The sequence below is a fragment of the Hippocampus zosterae genome, chromosome 5 (assembly GCF_025434085.1).
Source record: "Hippocampus zosterae strain Florida chromosome 5, ASM2543408v3, whole genome shotgun sequence".
Taxonomy (NCBI): domain Eukaryota; kingdom Metazoa; phylum Chordata; class Actinopteri; order Syngnathiformes; family Syngnathidae; genus Hippocampus; species Hippocampus zosterae.
Window position 1 is genome coordinate 8770429 of NC_067455.1, and position 18808 is coordinate 8789236.

The following is an 18808-nucleotide window of genomic DNA, read 5'->3' on the forward strand; positions in this document are numbered from 1 at the left end:
TGATGGTAGACTGGAATAATGTGGCGAACGTACTTCGAAAATGTCAATTGTGACAAAACATTGCACCTCCAAAATTCAGTTGTCACCTTACTAGTTGCTCTGTAGATCAATCAAGTGACAGGATGGATAACAGGCTGACATCTGTTTGGTTTTTTAAAATGTCAGTCTACGATCGACCAGATCGCGATCGACTTAATGAGCACCCCTGATTTAGAGTCTTCCATTAGCCCATCATACTGTATATGTTTTTGGAATCTGGGAGGAAACCTAAGTACCCGGAGAAAACCCACGCAGAGAACATGCAAACTCCACCACAGGAAGGCCGGAGCCGGAATCGAACCAATCACCTCTCCACTGTGAGGCGGACATGCTAATGAGTCGCGCATCGTGCTGCTGCTAATAGTAATACTCATTATAAAAACAGAATTGGTCATAATATAATAACAAAACATAAAAAATACATGATAACATTCTTGAAAACCTGAGTTCCTTTTCATTTATTTTATTGGTTAGTGTGCATTGAATACACACACATATATATAAAATCAAATCAAAATTACCTTTATAAATGCTTGTTTTTATCCCTTTTAATTGATTTAATTCGAAGATCTTTGAGTACATGTCGGAGATGACCACACCCACCGCAAGCCTGCCCACAACACCAAACCAAACCTCCGACTTGCACATTTGGTCTCGCATCATCCGAAAAGAAGAAGCAGCAAAAAGAAGAACTCAAGTGTTCTTACTCACTTGAGTTTCATTTGTGCGCCTCAAAACAGCTCGTCTCTCTTTAACCCATTGCTGGCTGGGATGAGGTCAAGCCTTTTGCAGGATTAGTGGTATTTTTATTTTTGATTTTATATATTTTTGTCCATTGAATGATGGCAGAAGAAGAAGTCAATTATGTGACGGTCAAGTTCAACTCTCACAGTGAGTCGTTTTAGACCATGAATTTTAACGATTAATTTTGTGTTTTGGGGGTTGTCGAAACTTCATTAATAATAATGAACCTAACAGTTAACAGACCTACTTGGATGATATGAAAAGGCTCATTTGAATTTGCATGATAAAGGTGCACACGGATGGTGATTTTTTTTTCTGTGTGTTGTGTGCCATTTTCAGATGAGTTTTCTCAAGAGTAGAGGGCAATATGTCCTCTTTGACTTTGACAGTAATTTCAGAAAATCTTTCAGAGGTTCAGAACTGACTTGGATATCAATGAATACTGGTACAGTGGAGCCTTGAGATATCAGTTGAATTTGTTCCGTCCTCCCCAAATTTTCAGTAAAATGTTTGTAAGAAAAATAACGACTCTATAATATAGGACTTGATTTACAAAAACAAAAACGGTAATGACCAAATTAAATAGAATGTAGAGAAATTAAACATTGTTTGCCATTTTATTTTTAAAACTCAATGGACATTGTGCTGCTCCTTCTATTGTACGTGACTTTGGAGCAACATATGACAGACATATGGATATACAGCACATGGAAACGGTCACAGCTCCTTAGCAAACTGCGGTAATCCATCCATGCATTTTCCGAACCGCTTTATCCTCACGAGGGTCGCGGGCTTGCTGCAGCCTACCAAACTCCACACAGAAAGGCCAGAAACTGGAAACAAACGTACGACCCAGCAGCACTAATATTAGTCTTTTTTTTCTCAGAGGATAAAGAAAATATACCTGCGCTGTTGTGCATATTGTTAAATTCTTTGTCAATGTGTAGCTCCCCTGTTAGTAAACCAGATGCTTAAAGGGTTAGTTGTAACATTCTGACACCAATGTTGTTTCTGAGGCATTTTTGTTATCTTCAAGCTAAATAGACTTTCTTAAAGCGGGACTATGTCGTATTTTTAAAGATAAGTGTATTTCTCTGTTTTATGCTTACTTTGACGGTGAATGTAAACTGGGAGTGGCAATGAACAATTAGAAATCTTTTTGGAAGAATTATTATTTTTCAAGACGACATACGTGCCGTGTCTCCGCTAAATGCACCACATGCACAGATCCACTCACTAATTGAAAAAGTTTATCTGGGCAGCTTGGTGATGAACTGCTGCCTCCATGAGTGAAAACAATCAATCTGTTTTTGTTTTGTTTTTTGAGTGAGTGGGGTGGTTAGAGGCTTTCTATATGTGTATTCATTTGCACTCTGGATGCAGAGGGGTGAGTCTTGGCGTCTCCACAACTCTGAGATGAGACTACAAAAAAATAATTAGATTTGTTGCCGGTTGTTTTTTTTTTTGTTTTTTTAATGATGACAAAAATGCTCAGAAAAGTGGCTAAGTTGCCTACAGTAGTCGACATCGTAGCCACTTAGTTTGTCCATGTCATATTTTATTTGTAATAAGCATAGCAGTGAAAGTCAGTGTGTGTTCATTATTTGGCAAAGACAACACGTGATCACTTTTGAATGAATACATTTGCTTCTCTTTCCAGACTTGGCAAATGACACCGTGATCTACGAAGACGTGAGGAGCGAGCTGGAGACGTGGCCACCCCAACGCTCTACCCAAGGTTTCCGGAAACTCCCCTCCGCCTTCTTTCATGATGCCTTTCATATTCCTGTCTACCATTTCCGTCTTTAGAAATTTACAAACGTAATCAAAAGTGTCTCTGTTGCCTCCAGAGAAGTGTGGCGATGTGGAAGAGATCTACGACGACGTGCGGTCCAAGGAGTTACCTTGCAGCGTGCCTCACATCTTCCAAGGTTCATGACTTTGTTTCAAAGGTTACTTCAAGTGGCAAAACGATAATTTATTCCTAATTTTAGTGGCTACACTCTTGCAGTACATCAATGCGGCTGATAGATATTTTGCTGATATTGCTGATCAGATTGTCGCCCTGTCAATGTAATCTGCCCAGTGTGTTCTTAATCAGTCATGCAGCCCCATTGAACACAAAGTATTTTGACTTTAGAGGTTGGGCCATAAAAAAAAAAAAATGTTTTTGTTTTTTTTTTCACATTAGAAAATGCTTCGAAATTACCGCTCCACACGCCTGTGACATTGGCTGCTGCTGCTCTGGGCCTCCTTTGTGTCATCCTCATGTTTGTCATCATCGCGCTCACAGTGCATCGTACGTATTCTTCGTTTTTTTTTTCCTTCCACTTGACAGGATAATTCCTGCGGTGCATTTTCAATTATCTATCAAAAATGACATGACTGATTATTTTGTTGTTTCGAAGACAAAAAAAAGAGTGACAACATTTCTTACATTGCAATTTTATGCTCAGATCAACAAAGCAAAATGTAAAAAACGGCCACAGGATGAAATTTTATTTGAATATTTCATTGGTTGGGTTTATGTGTCCCAGAAATCAAAAGTAAAAATTGCACCAAAATACAGTACATGTTTGAAAACCAAATACCGGTAGTTCTTAAAGATTAAATGCAAATGTGCATAAATATTACATTCACCTGAACTGTACTTATTAATTATAGCCTACTGTACTGGAATAAGAAAAAGTTTGAGCGACTGTAATATTATGCAGTTTGCAATTAATTCTTTCATGTACCGCTAGAGAGAGCCTATGTACCACACTAAGTCAGGATTTATTGTGCTGCCTAACAAGCTCACGTAATTCTTCAAATGAGCCTCACCAAACTTACGGGTCATGTAAACCCGAGTCAGAGCCTCAAATGAAATTAGATTTTACACCAACACAAACACATAACCAAATAATAAGTCACTCTTTGATTTTTTAAAATATTTGATGGCAAGTTAAAAATGAAAAAAAGGATTAAATAGATTTCCTGTTACAGTGAACAGCGTCGTGACCGAACAGCGCCGGCAGACCGTCAACCTGACAGCTCAAAATGGGCACATACAGTCCGAGCTGGAGCGACTGCGGGAACGAGCCCGGGAGCTGAGCAGGGAACGAGACCTGCTCAACTGGACCATGGGCAAGATTCTCCAGTTTGACAATTTCCCTGTCATCGACCACTGCCCACAAAAAGGTCAACACACGTGCCAGGGCCTTCGCAGGACATTTGTTTACAAATAGGTTTCCAGGCCGATGCGATTTTGTTGCTAAATGTATTCAGTGGGAAAATGATTAGCATAATAACTAAAAGACGAACACTATATTATCAAAATAATTATTAGACCGCAATGATTTTTTAAAAATAAATTATACAATAAATCAATTCTAGTGCCAAATATATATTTTTTCTAAATTATACAGTTTGAGGATGCATGATTTATTTTTATTATTTTAAATATGTTGAATTTCAATATATTGTCAAATGTATTAGTGTAATTAGTTTTTGTTGTATGATAAAATTAATGTCTGAAATTTACTACAATGCATTACATACAGTATATTTTCTTATTATAGCATTATGCAATGTTTATTTGTAAATGATACACAGTCATGTTGTCATAAAAATGTTTTAATAAAATTATCAACTTTTTAATTGTTACAATAAATTGCATTTTGGTTTATATTAAAATAATTTTATATTTTGAATGAGTACATTTTAATAAAAATACTATGACAAAATTTGAATTATTTACTATTTCATAATACATTTTGGTATTAAAGTATTCATTCATTCAGTCATTCATCTTCCGAGCCGCTTGATCCTCACTAGGGTCACGGGGGGTGCTGGAACCTATCCCAGCTGTCTTCGGGCAGTAGGCGGGGGACACCCTGAATCGGTTGCCAGCCAATCGCAGGGCACACAGAAACGAACAACCATGCGCACTCACACTCACACCTAGGGACAATTTAGAGTGTTCAATCAGCCTGCCACGCATGTTTTTGGAATGTGGGAGGAAACCGGAGCACCCGGAGAAAACCCACGCAGGCCCGGGGAGAACATGCAAACTCCACACAGAGAGGCCGGAGATGGAATCGAACCCGGTACCTCTGCACTGTGAAGCCGACGTGCTAACCACTGGACTACCGGGCCGCTGGTATTAAAGTAAATCATGTTAAATGTTTTTGTAAATTGTACATTAGTATCAGTAATATTATCACAAAATATTTTTATTCCTTTATTCAATATGTATATACTTATATTCATCAATATTTTGGTATATGTGAATTATAATGAAAATTATGATTACTATATTTTTAATATATTTTTTATGTATATAATGTTATATTTGGGCGGCCCGGTAGTCCAGTGGTTAGCACGTCGGCTTCACAGTGCAGAGGTACCGGGTTCGATTCCAGCTCCGGCCTCCCTGTGTGGAGTTTGCATGTTCTCCCCGGGCCTGCGTGGGTTTTCTCCGGGTTTCCTCCCACATTCCAAAAACATGCGTGGCAGGCTGATTGAACACTCTAAATTGTCCCTAGGTGTGAGTGTGAGTGCGCATGGTTGTTCGTTTCTGTGTGCCCTGCGATTGGCTGGCAACCGATTCAGGGTGTCCCCCCCTACTGCCCGGAGACAGCTGGGATAGGCTCCAGCACCCCCCGCGACCCTAGTGAGGATCAAGCGGCTCGGAAGATGAATGAATGAATAAATAATGTTATATTTGTACATACAATAAATAATATATGCAAGAACTATCTGTTAACAAAGAATGACTTTTATACTTATTAGAACTTTTAAACACTTAATTTTATTTATTATATATTCTATTTATTTATTTTCCTTTTTATAATTAATTTTAAATAATATCATTTTCATAATAATAATTTATATAATATGGATCATTTGATGAATGTTGGTCATGGTCCTGACTAACTGCAGCAGCTAAACTATTATAGGAGACCACCGGCCCAAAAAAAAATAGTAAACTCAAACTCAGTCCTGCGGGTTGTTTTTCAATTATGTACTTTTCACCTGGGCCTAAAAATAAATTATGAAAAGTTTGGCATTTTTAATTTTATGTGTGTGATGATAAAGAGGAAAAAAATAACAAATGGGACATGGAAAGTTGTTTTTGTGTTTTGTTTTGTTTTAGTTTTAAGCCTGTGTCAGCCATGCACGGACAACTGGCTGCAGTTCGGCTCCAAGTGCTACCTGTTCCAGCACTCCATTTACTATAGCCACTGGAGGACCTGGCAGGGAAGCGTTGATGATTGCAGGCAGAGGAACGCGCACCTACTGCTCATCGAAAGCCAGGAAGAACAGGTGAACATTATTCACTTCAGTGGTAGGGGTTCTAGTCCACATCGCTCTGGGATGCTGTACATTTGGTTCAGTTCAAATCTATTATATTTCTATTGTGCTAAATAGCTAATAAGTGAAGTCATGATCTTGGCATGCCAAATCTAGCCTCTCATCCTAGTTAAGTGCCTTGTAACTAGCTGGTGAGCTCACAAGTTATGGGTGTGTTCACTCTGACACCCTACTAACACAGGGGCGTCCAAACCTTTTCTTTTGAATGCAGCATACAGAAAAATGGATGGACACAAGGGCCACTCTAAAATTCTTTGACCTGCTAAAACCAATCAAGCAAGTAATTAAATATTGTTTATATTTTCTAGTTAATTTGCTAAACTGCTACGCAACAGCTTTCTGTTATAAGGGAATTATGAAGGACACGATTTTGGGGTGGCCAAGGGCCCTGTATCCCACTAGACTAGATCCACCTCTGTACTGAACAGCAGCAGAATCTCATCTCTACATTTCAGAACCAAAACAAGGGTAAACTGTTATAAGCTGACCATTATTAAATCTCTTGGTTGACGATCATCACTTTGGTATCGGAACTTGCATTGAACAGACAATGGAGGAAACCATCATAATTTTCCTGCCTGTTTCAGGAATTTGTCACAAACCATACGGAGTACTACAGTGATGACAAGCATGGCTACTGGATGGGACTCACAGAACTCTCTAACAAGTGGAAGTGGAATGACGGACGCAACCTCACTCTGGCGTGAGTGATCGAACACCAAACAAAAATAACAAAAGGCAGGATCAAATTAGCCAAGTACCTGTAGACAGTTGGTTAGCTTGTATGATAAGTACAGCATGAGAAAGCTTGAAGCTAAATCCGTGTCACTTTCCAGTAGGTTAGCTTACAAGCTAAGTTGAACTAACTACAAGCTCGAAAACAAAATCTAATACCGTAGCTAGCTGGTAAACCTAACTTAGTTGCTCATTTGTTATCTAGCAAGCTAAGTAGCTTATGAGACAGTGCTCAGCAGCTAGATGGTTAGCTTTTGTTCAAAATTTAGCCAAGCTGTTAGCTAGTCGGTTCACAAGTTAATAGCTAACCACGGAATAATGAGCAAGCCAAATCTACACTTGGTAGCCAGATGTTAAATGTAATTCAGAAGCTAGCTCATTTGCTTGCAAGCAAAATTGCTCATGAGAATGAGACATTATGATAGGCTAAATCGCTAATTTACAAGAAGAAGGACAAGAAGAAGAAAAACAAGACATGACTTTTGGCTGTCGGGCCACCACAATGAATCCCTTGCATGATATGTTTGAGACTGGTTTTTCCTTCCGGGCCCAACTCACCCTTTTTATTTTTTAAAAGAGTTTGGGACTAGCAATAGTTGGAAATTGGCATATTGCATAATCAAACTTGCCCAAAATCCCAACTGTTGTCCCAAATGTTATCATTCACCCTGAAAGGGATTCTAACCCCAGTCCTCAAGTCTGAAGCCAACGATGTTACTCACTGAACCAACCAAACTAATTTAAGATATCAAGAGATAGCTGGTTAGCTTGCTATCATGACAAAACTCGCGAGCTAAATGTAGCTCGACAGCTAGTGGTTCATCTTGAAACCTAATCTGAGCAAACTCAGTAACTCTTAAAATTAATGTCTCTCAGTGGCTCGACAACATAAAACACCTTTATAAGGACAATAAACCAATTAAATTGGTGTAATATTTTCTTGAAGCAAAGTAGCAAATAGGTCGCCTACACCTTTGGCCAAGACCTGCATAGATGTCTCATGGAGTCCATCTTTTGTCGTGTGTAGATTCTGGAGAAATGAAAACAACTACCGGTACATCAAAAACAGCTGCGCTCTGATATCAAAGTCGCAGACGTCAAAATCCCTGGACAACTGGAGCAAAACCAACTGCGACATGAAGAACAGATACATCTGTCAAACCCCTGTTTTCACTAAACGAGATCTACACTAACATTTGGCTTTGAAGGTAGTCACGATATCTGTGTTGGTCTTAATAGAATTCTGATAAGAAAATTATGGGTAGCTCATGATAAAGCTCTTATACAAATTGTTGCACAGTAGGGAGCTGATTAGCTAACTTGCTAAACAATATCACATTAGCTCACTGGTTAGCTTCTAAGATAAGTTGAGATAAGGCTCTCAAGTTTATTTTAGTGTAGTTATAACATCTTAGCTACTGAGGTAAGCAACCAACTATAAAACTCATAGTTCGGACATAGGGGGCATTCTGAAATACGCTCTGAACATGCACTGCTTCACTCTGACCATTTACAAACGCAGAGCGATGTTCAAATGTAGCATTCGGTTATTCAGAGTGCCCCAAAAATGGAGTGCCGTAGTGCACTAGTCTAGACACTCCAAATGGAGGCAAGGTGCATCCAGTGCATCAGGCAATACAGATGCAAAGCGTTAAGCACATGCTGCATGTTCAGAACATGGACTGCACAGAGATATTAATAGGAGGGGAGCAAGCTCTGCCGCTTTGAAAACACAAAATCTCAAGAATGATGTTAGGCCATCAGAAGGATATTCCGAACACACCCTCAGTAACTAACGAGAATGCCCTTGTTCAGTTGCTAGCTGGTTCGGTCATTGTTTTGGCTGTGGCTGTTGTGGAAGCGCTAATTAACATGTTACTGGTTAGCTCACGAGTCGGGTAGAAAGCATGGCAAATTGTGGCTAGCTGGCAATCGATAAAGCTCTCAAGCTAAATCATGTTCAGTAGTTTTCAAATTTGGCAGTCAAAACTAGAACAATAGCCATCAAACTATTAATCACCTAAAAAAAAATCTAGTTTGGTAGTTTACCAGCTGCGTAACTACAATGTGTGGCAAGATAAAGCAAGTTCATTGTCTTGGTTGGAAAATTGCCAACTAGACAGTAAAATAAGTAGCAAACGAGACAGCTTTGCAAACAAAATCTGACACAGCAGCTAGCTTGTTGGGTCTTAGGTAAATTTCTTAGTTGGTTGGCTAGTTTGGATGAACTAGGTAGTTGAATAAAAATCCTGGCAGATTAAATCTAGCTCAAAATTTTGCTGGTTAAATCACAAGCTAAATTGTAAGCTTGGTAAATCGTAGCTATAGGTCTACAGCCAGTTCACACTCACACTAATCACACAACAGCAAGAGAATTAAAAACTAAAGAACTGACAAAGTATGGAACTTATTTATTTTGCTATGAATTCACCCCACAGTGACCTGCATTGATATTTTTTCTGGATAATGATGTGTAGTAAAAACAAGTATTTTGCAACCACGTGTTGTGCAACTTTGGAGAATAATCAACATATGGCCCAACCGCATCCAGCGTCATCAAAGGTGGAAACGTTGGGGGGGGCATTTTAAAGGATTGCTAGATTTATTGTTTCATCAAAAATACAAATGTAGAAGGATATAAAACAAAGACTGAAGTCAGAGACAAGGTGTTGTGTATGTATTTGTGTGTGTGTTTATCAACAAAGATTCTAAGGCACTATTTTCGACTTCCTCTATTTCGAGCTTGTTTCGAATTACACTTTCCGAGAAGTTGAGTTGCAGAACTGCCTTTGCGCCATGTCCTGTTTAATTTAACAAATGTTAAACTAAAAATAATCTCAAGGCATACGTGAGAATAAACTGTCAAGTATCCGATTCCGTCCTTTTTCAACTCTGGGTGCCCACTCTGGAATAGTCACGATAAATACGATTTACTCATTTATCGTAAGTAGACAAGATATCCATTTAATGTGCGTATGTCATATTGCGTGGCAGAATAAATCTCACCAAACTGGCGACTGTGATTTTTGTGGTCGATGTTGGGGGCTAAAACAGAAAGAAGATATCCAAGAACACTGGCATAAACACTCTGTATTTTTTTAAATACCAAATATATATGGTTCATGAACATAACTGTGTAATAAACTAGTTTTTCTTGCAGTTTCTCTGCTTTTGTTGCACTTGTCATGTTTTACGACTGTAAAATTGGTTCTTTGAAATTGATTTATTTTTACATTTACCTAATGTGACAATACAGTTATTTGTCTTAATGTAAATGTCATTTCAGAAAATAATTTTCATTTAATTATACAAACATCAAAAACTGAGAATGATTCAAAAAATATTATAGATATAAAATACAATTAAAACAAGTAGGATATTCCGTGCAGAAAACATATTAATGTAGAAAATAAAATCGGTCTTGTCAGGTTAAAAAAAAAAAAAAATTCGCTCAAAGGAGGGTCTTGAGCACAAAATCATGGGGTCCATCAGGTCCAGGAGACACGCACCGGCAATAATAACGGGGTCCATCAGGTCCAGGAGACACGCACCGGCAATAATAACGGTAGCAAAAAATAAATCAATATTTAGAGTTTGAATGTTAAAACAAAAAAACCAAAAATCATAAAGACATAAATTCATAATTGGATTTAAGATATTCTCAGTGCAGCTTGCCTGCGTTTTTGTCATTTGTCGGGAACCTTCCAACGACATGCTAATTGCATGAATATCTGGAAGGTAAATAATGGTACCGTGCGAATGGAATTGATCTTTTGAGCACTCATATCACACGTCTGGTCCGTTTCTGGTCTTATCATCGATAATGAGGCTGTTGTACAGAAGAAATGAGTTTATTTAAAGAATCCTCAGTCACTACGGAAGACCAAAGATTACTCTTTGGACTTTTTCTTCTTTGGTGGAGGTGATGCTTGTGGCTCCTCCCACATGTTTGAGTCCTTTTTGCTCTTTTTGCTTTTCTTCTTGACTCGATGTTCGGAAACAAGCGGCTCCGACTCTGTGTGGTTCATCTGCTCTTCTACTACTGGAAGTTGCAGCTCTTTCTTCTTCTTCTTCTTCTTCCTTTCCAGCAGAGGAGTGATGTCAAGCTCTGGACCTGTCAACTGTCCGTTTTTCTTCTTCTGCTTCTTCGTGTGGTTCTCGTGACCATTTTCTACGCATGTCGCTTCTTCTCTGTCATCACTCCTTTTCTTTTTCTTCTTTTTGATTCTGATGTCAGACGGTTCCAAAAGTGAAATATTGGAGTTGTTTAATACTTCAGTCATCTCCTCAGATGCCCTTTTGTTCTTAGACTTGTTTCCTTCCCGCCTGTCTTCGGTCTTGTTGCCGTATTTGGCCATGAAGTCAGCCTCCTGCTGCTCCAGCCGGGCTAGTTTAGCGCTCATGTTCAAACCGTGTCTGGCTCCTCTGAGGAAAAAGAAAAAACAATCCAGAATTTAAGCATCTAAAACACGTTCAGTCCTAAAGTTATGTTTCCATAAATGCACTGACTTGTGGGCGGTGCGTCCTCCGCAAGCCTTCACCAGCTCGAAATCAGACAGCCTGGAAGAAAACAGCAAACGTGGCAAAATCTCTGATGAGTATTTTTTTTCCCCCCGTGGTTTAATTTTGCTGAAATAAAATGTGTTAGACACTAGTTTGGCACTGCTTTAAATCTGCAAATTTAAAGCAGAAAAAAAAAGTTCTCACTTGGTAGCGGAAGAAAGATCAAGTTTGTGATCTTCCTCCTGGTCCGAGCTGCTGTCGTCACTGTCAACTGTTGGCTCTGGCTGCTCCTGACCAGACAGCAGAGTGGCCGACTAAAGGGAAAAAACCCACCCACATCCAGTAAACACGTCTTGAGTCCACAACTCCTCGTGTAAATCCTTGAAGTATTTCACCTTGACAAAGCAGCCATAGAGTTTGGCTTTAGCCAACGAGGCCTTCCGAGGCTTCTTGTTAGAAATCACGCTGTCGTCTTCATCGTCCTCAGCCCTTTTTTTCAACGAAATGCCATTCTGGATTAAACAAATATGGAGTTAGCTCACTTTAGTGCTCAGTGGTTTAACGGATAAAAGAATAACATGCTAACAGTTGGCACAGTAGCAGCTTGCAAGATAACTTGACCCTGGAGCTGATTAGTTATATTTCCATAATTTGTTTGTGAGTGAACATAGCTTCTTTTTTTTTAAACTACCGACCTGATGGGATTCCACCTGAAGGCTGGCCGAAGCCTTATTGAAGACATGATCCCACCAGTGGAAAGTGAACTGCTCTCCTTCCTTGTGGCCCACCTGACACAACACACAAATTATTTAGTTGCCACTGTACATACACCACAAACAACAACAACAATCAATAACCCTCACCCCGCCTTTGTTGCACTTCACTTTAACCTTGATGGCTTCCGATATGCCCTTCTCATCCCGACCCAGTCCTTTACCTACGGATTAATAATAATAATAGACATGTCAAGATGCAATGGTTGATATATGATAAGTGCCAAGCTTCAATAACTGTACAACATCTGACCATGTTTCCAGCCGTGACGCTTCAGCTGCTGCTCGGCAAACCTCAACCCGTGGCCCTTGTCTTGCACAGAGTCAGCCATCTAGACGAAGGAAGGAAGGTTTGTTAATACCTGCATGATGATGTTATAACCATCATGTCTCATAACAGGACGTCCCATAACAATACGTGAAACATTTTCACTGCGATCTTTAAATAAAACGGAAGTGTTATTCAGTCGAGTTAAATCTGCAAACTTATTAGCGCCGTATATCAGTCAATATGAAAATCTCAACTAAAACCTTTGGAGAAGTGTGACATGCGGCTTCTCTAGGAGGCTGACATGACACCGGAAACCGTCACGCCTAGCGCAAACGAGTACTTCCGGGTTTCACTGATACACTTGAGGACAAAACTGTCCGCATTTACCTTTTATTTCTCCTTTTGAACGGATGAAAATTTAGTTTGTACTTTGATTACTCAAAAACTAAGGAGAGAAGCAACTTCAGGTTGAACATTTACGTGTGAAAAAGAATTTGGTTCCCATTACGAATTTCGTCATTTAAAAAATGAAGAAAAAAAAGAACTGTCACGCATTTGGCTGCTGGAGCAATAGCATGAAAAGGCACGGTTTATATTTGCGCTCATCTTGTGACTCGTGGGAAAACCAAAATGTTTTATTTGAGTTAACTTTAGTTTAAAGTTCAGTTGCATTACCCATATGCATGTTAATTAAGCTGTGAGCGTCTCCACCGAAACGTTTTTGTCGACGTCAGCAGTTTCGTCGTTGCCACGCATTAGGTTTGTGTCCATCTATACAACCATCCAAAATCCGAATCCCTTATCCTCACGAGGGTCGTATTAGAAAATACTACCTCATATAAAGTGGATATATATACACGATTTCCTAGCATTAAAGTGCTTATTGCTTAAAGCGGTTCCGATAAATTCTGTAAATGTGTGTAAGGGATAGAAAAAACCGCTAGGTGATAGCATTGAGTTCCAAATACGTGAGACTTCCTTTTGACGCCGTCTTACAAGCAGTTGCAACTCATTTTCTTCACGTCACATCAGTGATAAAGTTATTGTATGGTGGTTATGACTACTTTAAATATTCATTCTAATGATAAATGTGTAAACGGTTGGCATCTATAGTTCTCTTGGTCTTGGGTTCCCGTACGACATAGCTACGGGCCTTGTACTCTACTGTATGTGGAGCAGTTCACGATTAATATTTATCTAATACCATGTTAAAACCCAAAACAATAATTAAAATATATTAACTAGAGATGCAAATTATAAGCGTATTGATTTGGGCAAATTGCTACACTAATTGAAGTTTGATTGTGACAAGTTTTGTTCCTAACTATCAGAGGGTGGGGAATACCGATGAATTTGCAACATGTTTGGTTAAAGAAATAGTTAATCAAATTAAATCAAGCCTGTGAAGACCCGGGACAAATTAAAATGACATGTCAAGTTGGCAACACGTAGAGGCTGCAACCTGATTGGACGAATCAATCTAACCTCACATACAGTGAAACATTTGGAAATAAATCAATTCAATTTCATGGAACACATATTCAAATTTGCTCCACTCGGATGTCGACCTTCTGATACATGCCTGCATGAGGTCTTAATCTGCAAAGGAGGAGAAGACAAGCAGCGCGGCAGCTGTTTATCAAGGCCGACCTCCTGTTTTAGGGAGGATGTCCAGCTGTTCTTGGGAAGCTCGCTGACAAACCGGTGGTCTCGCAGGACTGCCTCAACACACAGCTGACAGTCAAGTGAGAATGTGACACACACACGCACACATTAAAATAACACTGATATCTATCTATCTATCTATCTATCTATCTATCTATCTATCTATCTATCTATCTATCTATCTATCTATCTATCTATCTATCTATCTATCTATCTATCTATCTATCTATCTATCTATCTATCTATCTATCTATCTATCTATCTATCTATCTATCTATCTATCTATCTATCTATCTATCTATCTATCTATCTATCTATCTATCTATCTATCTATCTATCTAATTTTCAGCACAGTATATTTAAAACGAGTTAAAACAGCAATCTTCCCTCCCTCCCTCCCTCTGTCACAGTTTTTCCACTTTGCGTGGTCTTGACGACCCTCCCCCCTTTTCCCTTTTTTTCTTTCTTTTTTTTTTTTTGGTGCCACACGACTCTTTCCTCTGTGGCTACTTTCTTATTTTCTTCCCCTCACCAAGTCCGCCGGACCCTCTTTGTGCAGCAAGTTCTCTACGCAACCTGTGGATCAACTTTTTATTATTAATCAAAGGTATAATTTTCAGGATTTTCTTCTGGTCTTTGGAGACTTTGGAGTGGAGTCTTACCCACACAGGACCACCAGGCAGCAAGCAGAAGGGAAGGTGAGTACATGTACGATCTTTTATGACTTGGTGGGATGGGACCAGCTGTCAAAAAGGATAAAAACGTTTGATTTATACTGTCAAATAGGTACTGATTTATCAATTTGTTTATTTTTATTCCAATTCTTGTGTTTGTATCACACTGTGTCAAATATTTTGGTTATTTAATTTAATCAGAAGACTCTTATATTTTGGATCTCGTTGTATTGTGATCGTGTGCCTGATGTTATGGTGGTTGTATACAAAATGTTAAATAGTAAAACCATGATAATATTATTAAATTACTGTATTCGCATACTGTACGATTATACGTGTGATTATGATTGGGGACGGAAACTAAGGGTGATTTATTACTTTTGGATGCGCAACCTTCTGTGGTTATTTAATGTTCCTGTTATGTTGCCAGTCAAATCGAACCACTCAAAGCTTAAAAAAAACAATCAAGAAAAAAAAATCTGTTTTTAATGTAAAATGTACCTGGATGAAGCTTGTTCTGCTTTCCGATGTTTTCTGCTTGTTGTGCTACATTCATATTTTGATTATATGTTTGAAATAACAACAACAACAACAATAATAATAATAATAATAATACTGTATTGTCGTTTTAATGACCAAACATGCAGTGGGTCAGCTTGACCCAAAGAAAGAAACGTCAAGAGGTTTCTTGATCTCGTGTTGCAATTCATCCAATGTGAGGCTGTAATGTCAAACTGTCTTCCAATCACAGCTGGTTGGGTTTTTCCAATCCATAATAATTTCTGGGCTTTACGACGCTGACTCTTGACAATTTTTATCTTCTTTTTATGACTTCAAATCAGTAGAAGAGTTAACAAATTGAGATAGAATTGTCTTTGTAGCATGTACAAGTAGTGACTCGGGTTAGCCAAAGTACCACTGTAGTCGCGTTCTTGAGTCAGACTGACCAATGAATCCAAACTGACAGATAGAAATATGAACAAGATAACATCAAGCAAAATATAACAAGAAAACAAGGACAACAAAGCTGTGATGTTCGAGGCCAGTTGATGACTTGACAAGATTTTGGGTTGGGGGGGGGGAGACATTGCAAGCGTAGTGATTCACATAGCTGGTATTCACGCAGCTGGACGGCATCAATTTCTACTCAGCACCAGTTTCATTCACAGCTGATAACAGTACACCCTCAGTCAGCTGGCCGTAAGAATAAGCAGCATAGAAAATAGTGTTTGGGATGAAGCTGAAAACAAAATGGAAGCAAGTTTCAACTTAAAAAAAATAATTTAGATATATATTTTAAAAACTATTTCAACAGATTAAACCTGTCAACTCGACCAGCCACCTAAAAGCAAAATTTAAACTTTCCTCACTGTCATCCAAGATTGAAGACAATTTACATCATGTGTAATGACTTGAAAAATTAAGTCAACAACTGAATGTTATCACCCCCCCTTCCATTTTTACCATGTTTTCCCACCCGTTTTTATGACAGGTCAATTTGGCCTATAACATACCGTACATTAATGGGGCTTGGTCAACACTCTATGGTAACTTACACAACAAATTATAGGTAAAACTAAACAGGAGGAGGCGGCACGGTGGTCGACTGGCTAGCATGTCGCCTTCACAGTGCGGAGGTGCAGGGTTTGATTCCGGCTCCGGCCTTCCTTTGTGGATTTTGCATGTTCTCCCTGCGTGTCCGTGGGTTTTCTCCGGGTGCTCCGGTTTTGTCCCACATTCCAAACACATGCACGGCAGGTTAATGGAACACTCTACATCAGTGGTTCTTAACCTTGTTAGAGGTAGCGAACCCAACCAGTTCATATGCACATTCACTGAACTTTTCATTAGTGAAAAACAAAAATATGACTTTTTACAGATTCAAGTAATAAAAAAAACGCATTAATTAAAATCAGAAAAAACTAAATAAAATTTCAAGACATAAGTATATGTTTTTGAAATTTTATGACAAACTATCACGACAGGCACGCGTTGACGATAACTGAACGAAATTTCCCGCAGCACTGATTGGACAAGCAATGTAATGTGATCATCTGCAGCCAGTGATGGCCAAGCGGGCGTTTCATAATTAATTGACATGTTGAGTCGGTTATGTCTTAACCTCCATGGCAGAGGCTCCGTCGAACCCTGAGATCGATTCACCGAACCCCCAGGGTTTGATCGAACCCAGGTTAAGAACCACTGTTCAGGGTGTGCCCCGCCTACTACCCAAAGATAGCTGGGATAGCTTCCAGCACGTCCGGGACCCTCATGAGGATAAAAGCGGATTAGGAAATGAATGAATGGATAAACAAGAGGATATTTAATTAGCCGCGCTGTCAGAGATAGAGAGAGAGAGAGACGTTGCACGTTGCAATTATTATTTCAGTAGCTAGGCATCCATTATCCATTCAAAAAAAAAGTAAAGGAAATCTTCCTGCACTTTTGAATGGAGTGAAATAGCACCCCCTAGTGGAGAAGTTAAAACAAATGATTGCTTCCGTTTGGAGCATTAAAAAATGGCGTCTTCAATACTTTTCAATGGGACGTTTGTTTGACACTAGAATCAAATGTATTTTTTTCTTTTTTTTTTGGTGGTCGTGGGGGGAGGAGGGGTTGCTTCGTTTTTTTCCCAACTTTTTAAAGAGGCCTTACATCAGTGCGCCCCTTGCTCTGCTCTATGTGTTGTGTGCACATCATAAATGTGAAAGAGGACCTAGCAAGAGGCACGGACCACAGACGACTTGTACTGTGGTGAGGGTCTTTCCTGGACTTGCTTATGTTGGCACGTGTGCATGTGGGGTATGCGTATGTGCGCATGTGTGCAGCCACACTGCAGACTTCGCTCGTTAAATCAGAAATTAGTTGAAACCCGACACGTGAAATAATCGAGGAATGAGTTGGCCCCAAAAAAGACGCCAACACCAAATTGCAAACTGTCTTCGGTTATTGTTTGTGTTATGGATTATTGCACAAATCATCTGACTTGCGGCTTTTGCTGCCCTTTTTTTTTTGAGGGGTGGTGCTGAGTTGCTTTTTTTGCATCCCAAAAACAAACCAGTCCCCAGTCTATGCTATGTCATGCTTGGCAGCGCGCGCACGTGAACCGAGGGAACTTTTGCAGTTTTTCTTGAGCTTTTCTTCTCCGTCTTTTTCTTCTTCATCCTCCCACCAGCTGTTTTCTGCTCCCTGTCGTCCATCTCGTTTTTTATGAGAGCGCTTATGTTTCGATTCCGTCTTGCGAATCCACTTTTCCAAAGAGAAACTTTTGCGGCATGACTGACGATGGCCATTTATTCCGCACAAAGTAATTTGTTAAGGTAAACACACACAATACATCAAACAAAGTTGGATGTCTTTATTGACTCCATGCAAGCTGCATTGACCCTTTACTGCACTTTTAATCCACCTCAGCAAGTTACAATGGCGTCTACTCTAATAGAATATAACGTGATGAGGCATATGGAATGTATTTTTTTAATGTAAGAGGGTAATAAACAGGAAATTCTTCAGAAACAATTTATACAATTTATTGAGATACAATACATGAAAAAGTGAGTTTTATTTAGATCCGGTAGTCCAGTGGTTAGCACGTGAGCTTCACAGTGCAGAGGTACCGGGTTCGATTCCAGCTCCGGCCTCCCTGTGTGGAGTTTGCATGTTCTCCCCGGGCCTGCGTGGGTTTTCTCCGGGTGCTCCGGTTTCCTCCCACATTCCAAAAATATGCATGGCAGGCTGATTGAACATTCCAAATTGTCCCTGGGTGTGAGTATGAGAACAGATGGTTCCATGTCTATGTGTGCCCTGCGGTTGGCTGGCAACCGATTCAGGGTGTCCCCCGCCTACTGCCCGGAGACAGCTGGGGTAGGCTCCAGCACCCCCCGCGACCCTAGTGAGGATCAAGCGGTTAGGAAGATGAATGAATGAATGAATGATTTAAAAAATTGAATTTGTATTATTTAGATGTGTTTGTATATATACACAGGTATATATAGGCATGTGTATGTATTTGTGTGTGTTTCGGGAACAGATTAATGGCATTTCCATTC

The 18808-nt window shown here is 39.5% G+C and overlaps 3 protein-coding genes and 1 long non-coding RNA gene across 7 annotated transcripts in view; 2 read left to right on the top strand and 2 right to left on the bottom strand.

Annotated features, from left to right (window-relative positions):
- The first annotated feature begins 686 nt into the window (after window positions 1–686).
- LOC127601511 (oxidized low-density lipoprotein receptor 1) lies at window positions 687–9926 on the top strand. Its single transcript, XM_052066849.1, has 8 exons — window positions 687–930; window positions 2444–2521; window positions 2634–2714; window positions 2975–3082; window positions 3769–3963; window positions 5921–6090; window positions 6726–6841; window positions 7901–9926. Exons 1-8 carry the CDS (start codon window positions 879–881, stop codon window positions 8064–8066), a joined length of 966 nt encoding a protein of 321 aa, XP_051922809.1. The 5' UTR covers window positions 687–878; the 3' UTR covers window positions 8067–9926.
- On the bottom strand, window positions 7449–7935 carry LOC127601513 (uncharacterized). Its single transcript, XR_007962580.1, has 2 exons — window positions 7771–7935; window positions 7449–7726 (listed from the first exon to the last, which is right to left on the bottom strand). It is a non-coding gene; the product is annotated as an uncharacterized LOC127601513 (long non-coding RNA).
- Window positions 9927–10705: 779 nt separating the features above from the next.
- gpatch4 (G patch domain containing 4) lies at window positions 10706–12766 on the bottom strand. The gene is made up of 8 exons (XM_052066848.1): window positions 12681–12766; window positions 12403–12481; window positions 12240–12313; window positions 12072–12164; window positions 11772–11888; window positions 11581–11690; window positions 11383–11433; window positions 10706–11298 (listed from the first exon to the last, which is right to left on the bottom strand). The coding sequence occupies exons 2-8, from the start codon at window positions 12479–12481 to the stop codon at window positions 10764–10766; spliced, it is 1059 nt and encodes a 352-aa protein (XP_051922808.1). The 5' UTR covers window positions 12681–12766; the 3' UTR covers window positions 10706–10763.
- The window catches only part of pear1 (platelet endothelial aggregation receptor 1), a 44995-nt gene continuing 38616 nt past the window's right edge, over window positions 12430–18808 (top strand). The window contains exons 1-3 of one of the 4 annotated variants that reach the window (XM_052066847.1): window positions 12430–12503; window positions 14083–14165; window positions 14706–14783. Coding sequence is in view for 1 of the 4 variants with exons in the window: in XM_052066844.1 (XP_051922804.1) it covers window positions 18045–18079 (35 nt within the window). In the remaining 3 variants the exon portion in view is untranslated. Of the gene's footprint in view, window positions 12504–13328; window positions 14166–14499; window positions 14784–17711; window positions 18080–18808 lie in introns of those variants that run through there. The other 3 variants (XM_052066846.1, XM_052066845.1, XM_052066844.1) reach the window with 3 other exon arrangements.

Excerpts from the sequence above, each read along its gene's own strand:
- LOC127601511 (XM_052066849.1), top strand. The coding sequence starts at position 879 with ATGATGGCAGAAGAAGAAGTCAATTATGTGACGGTCAAGTTCAACTCT. Across the intron at positions 2,522-2,633 it reads ACCCCAACGCTCTACCCAAG|AGAAGTGTGGCGATGTGGAA; the intron begins GTTTCCGGAAAC and ends TGTTGCCTCCAG. Across the intron at positions 3,083-3,768 it reads CATCGCGCTCACAGTGCATC|TGAACAGCGTCGTGACCGAA; the intron begins GTACGTATTCTT and ends TTCCTGTTACAG.
- gpatch4 (XM_052066848.1), bottom strand. The coding sequence starts at position 12,481 with ATGGCTGACTCTGTGCAAGACAAGGGCCACGGGTTGAGGTTTGCCGAG. Across the intron at positions 12,314-12,402 it reads GCGTCACGGCTGGAAACATG|GTAAAGGACTGGGTCGGGAT; the intron begins GTCAGATGTTGT and ends ATTAATCCGTAG. Across the intron at positions 12,165-12,239 it reads TGAAGTGCAACAAAGGCGGG|GTGGGCCACAAGGAAGGAGA; the intron begins GTGAGGGTTATT and ends GTGTTGTGTCAG.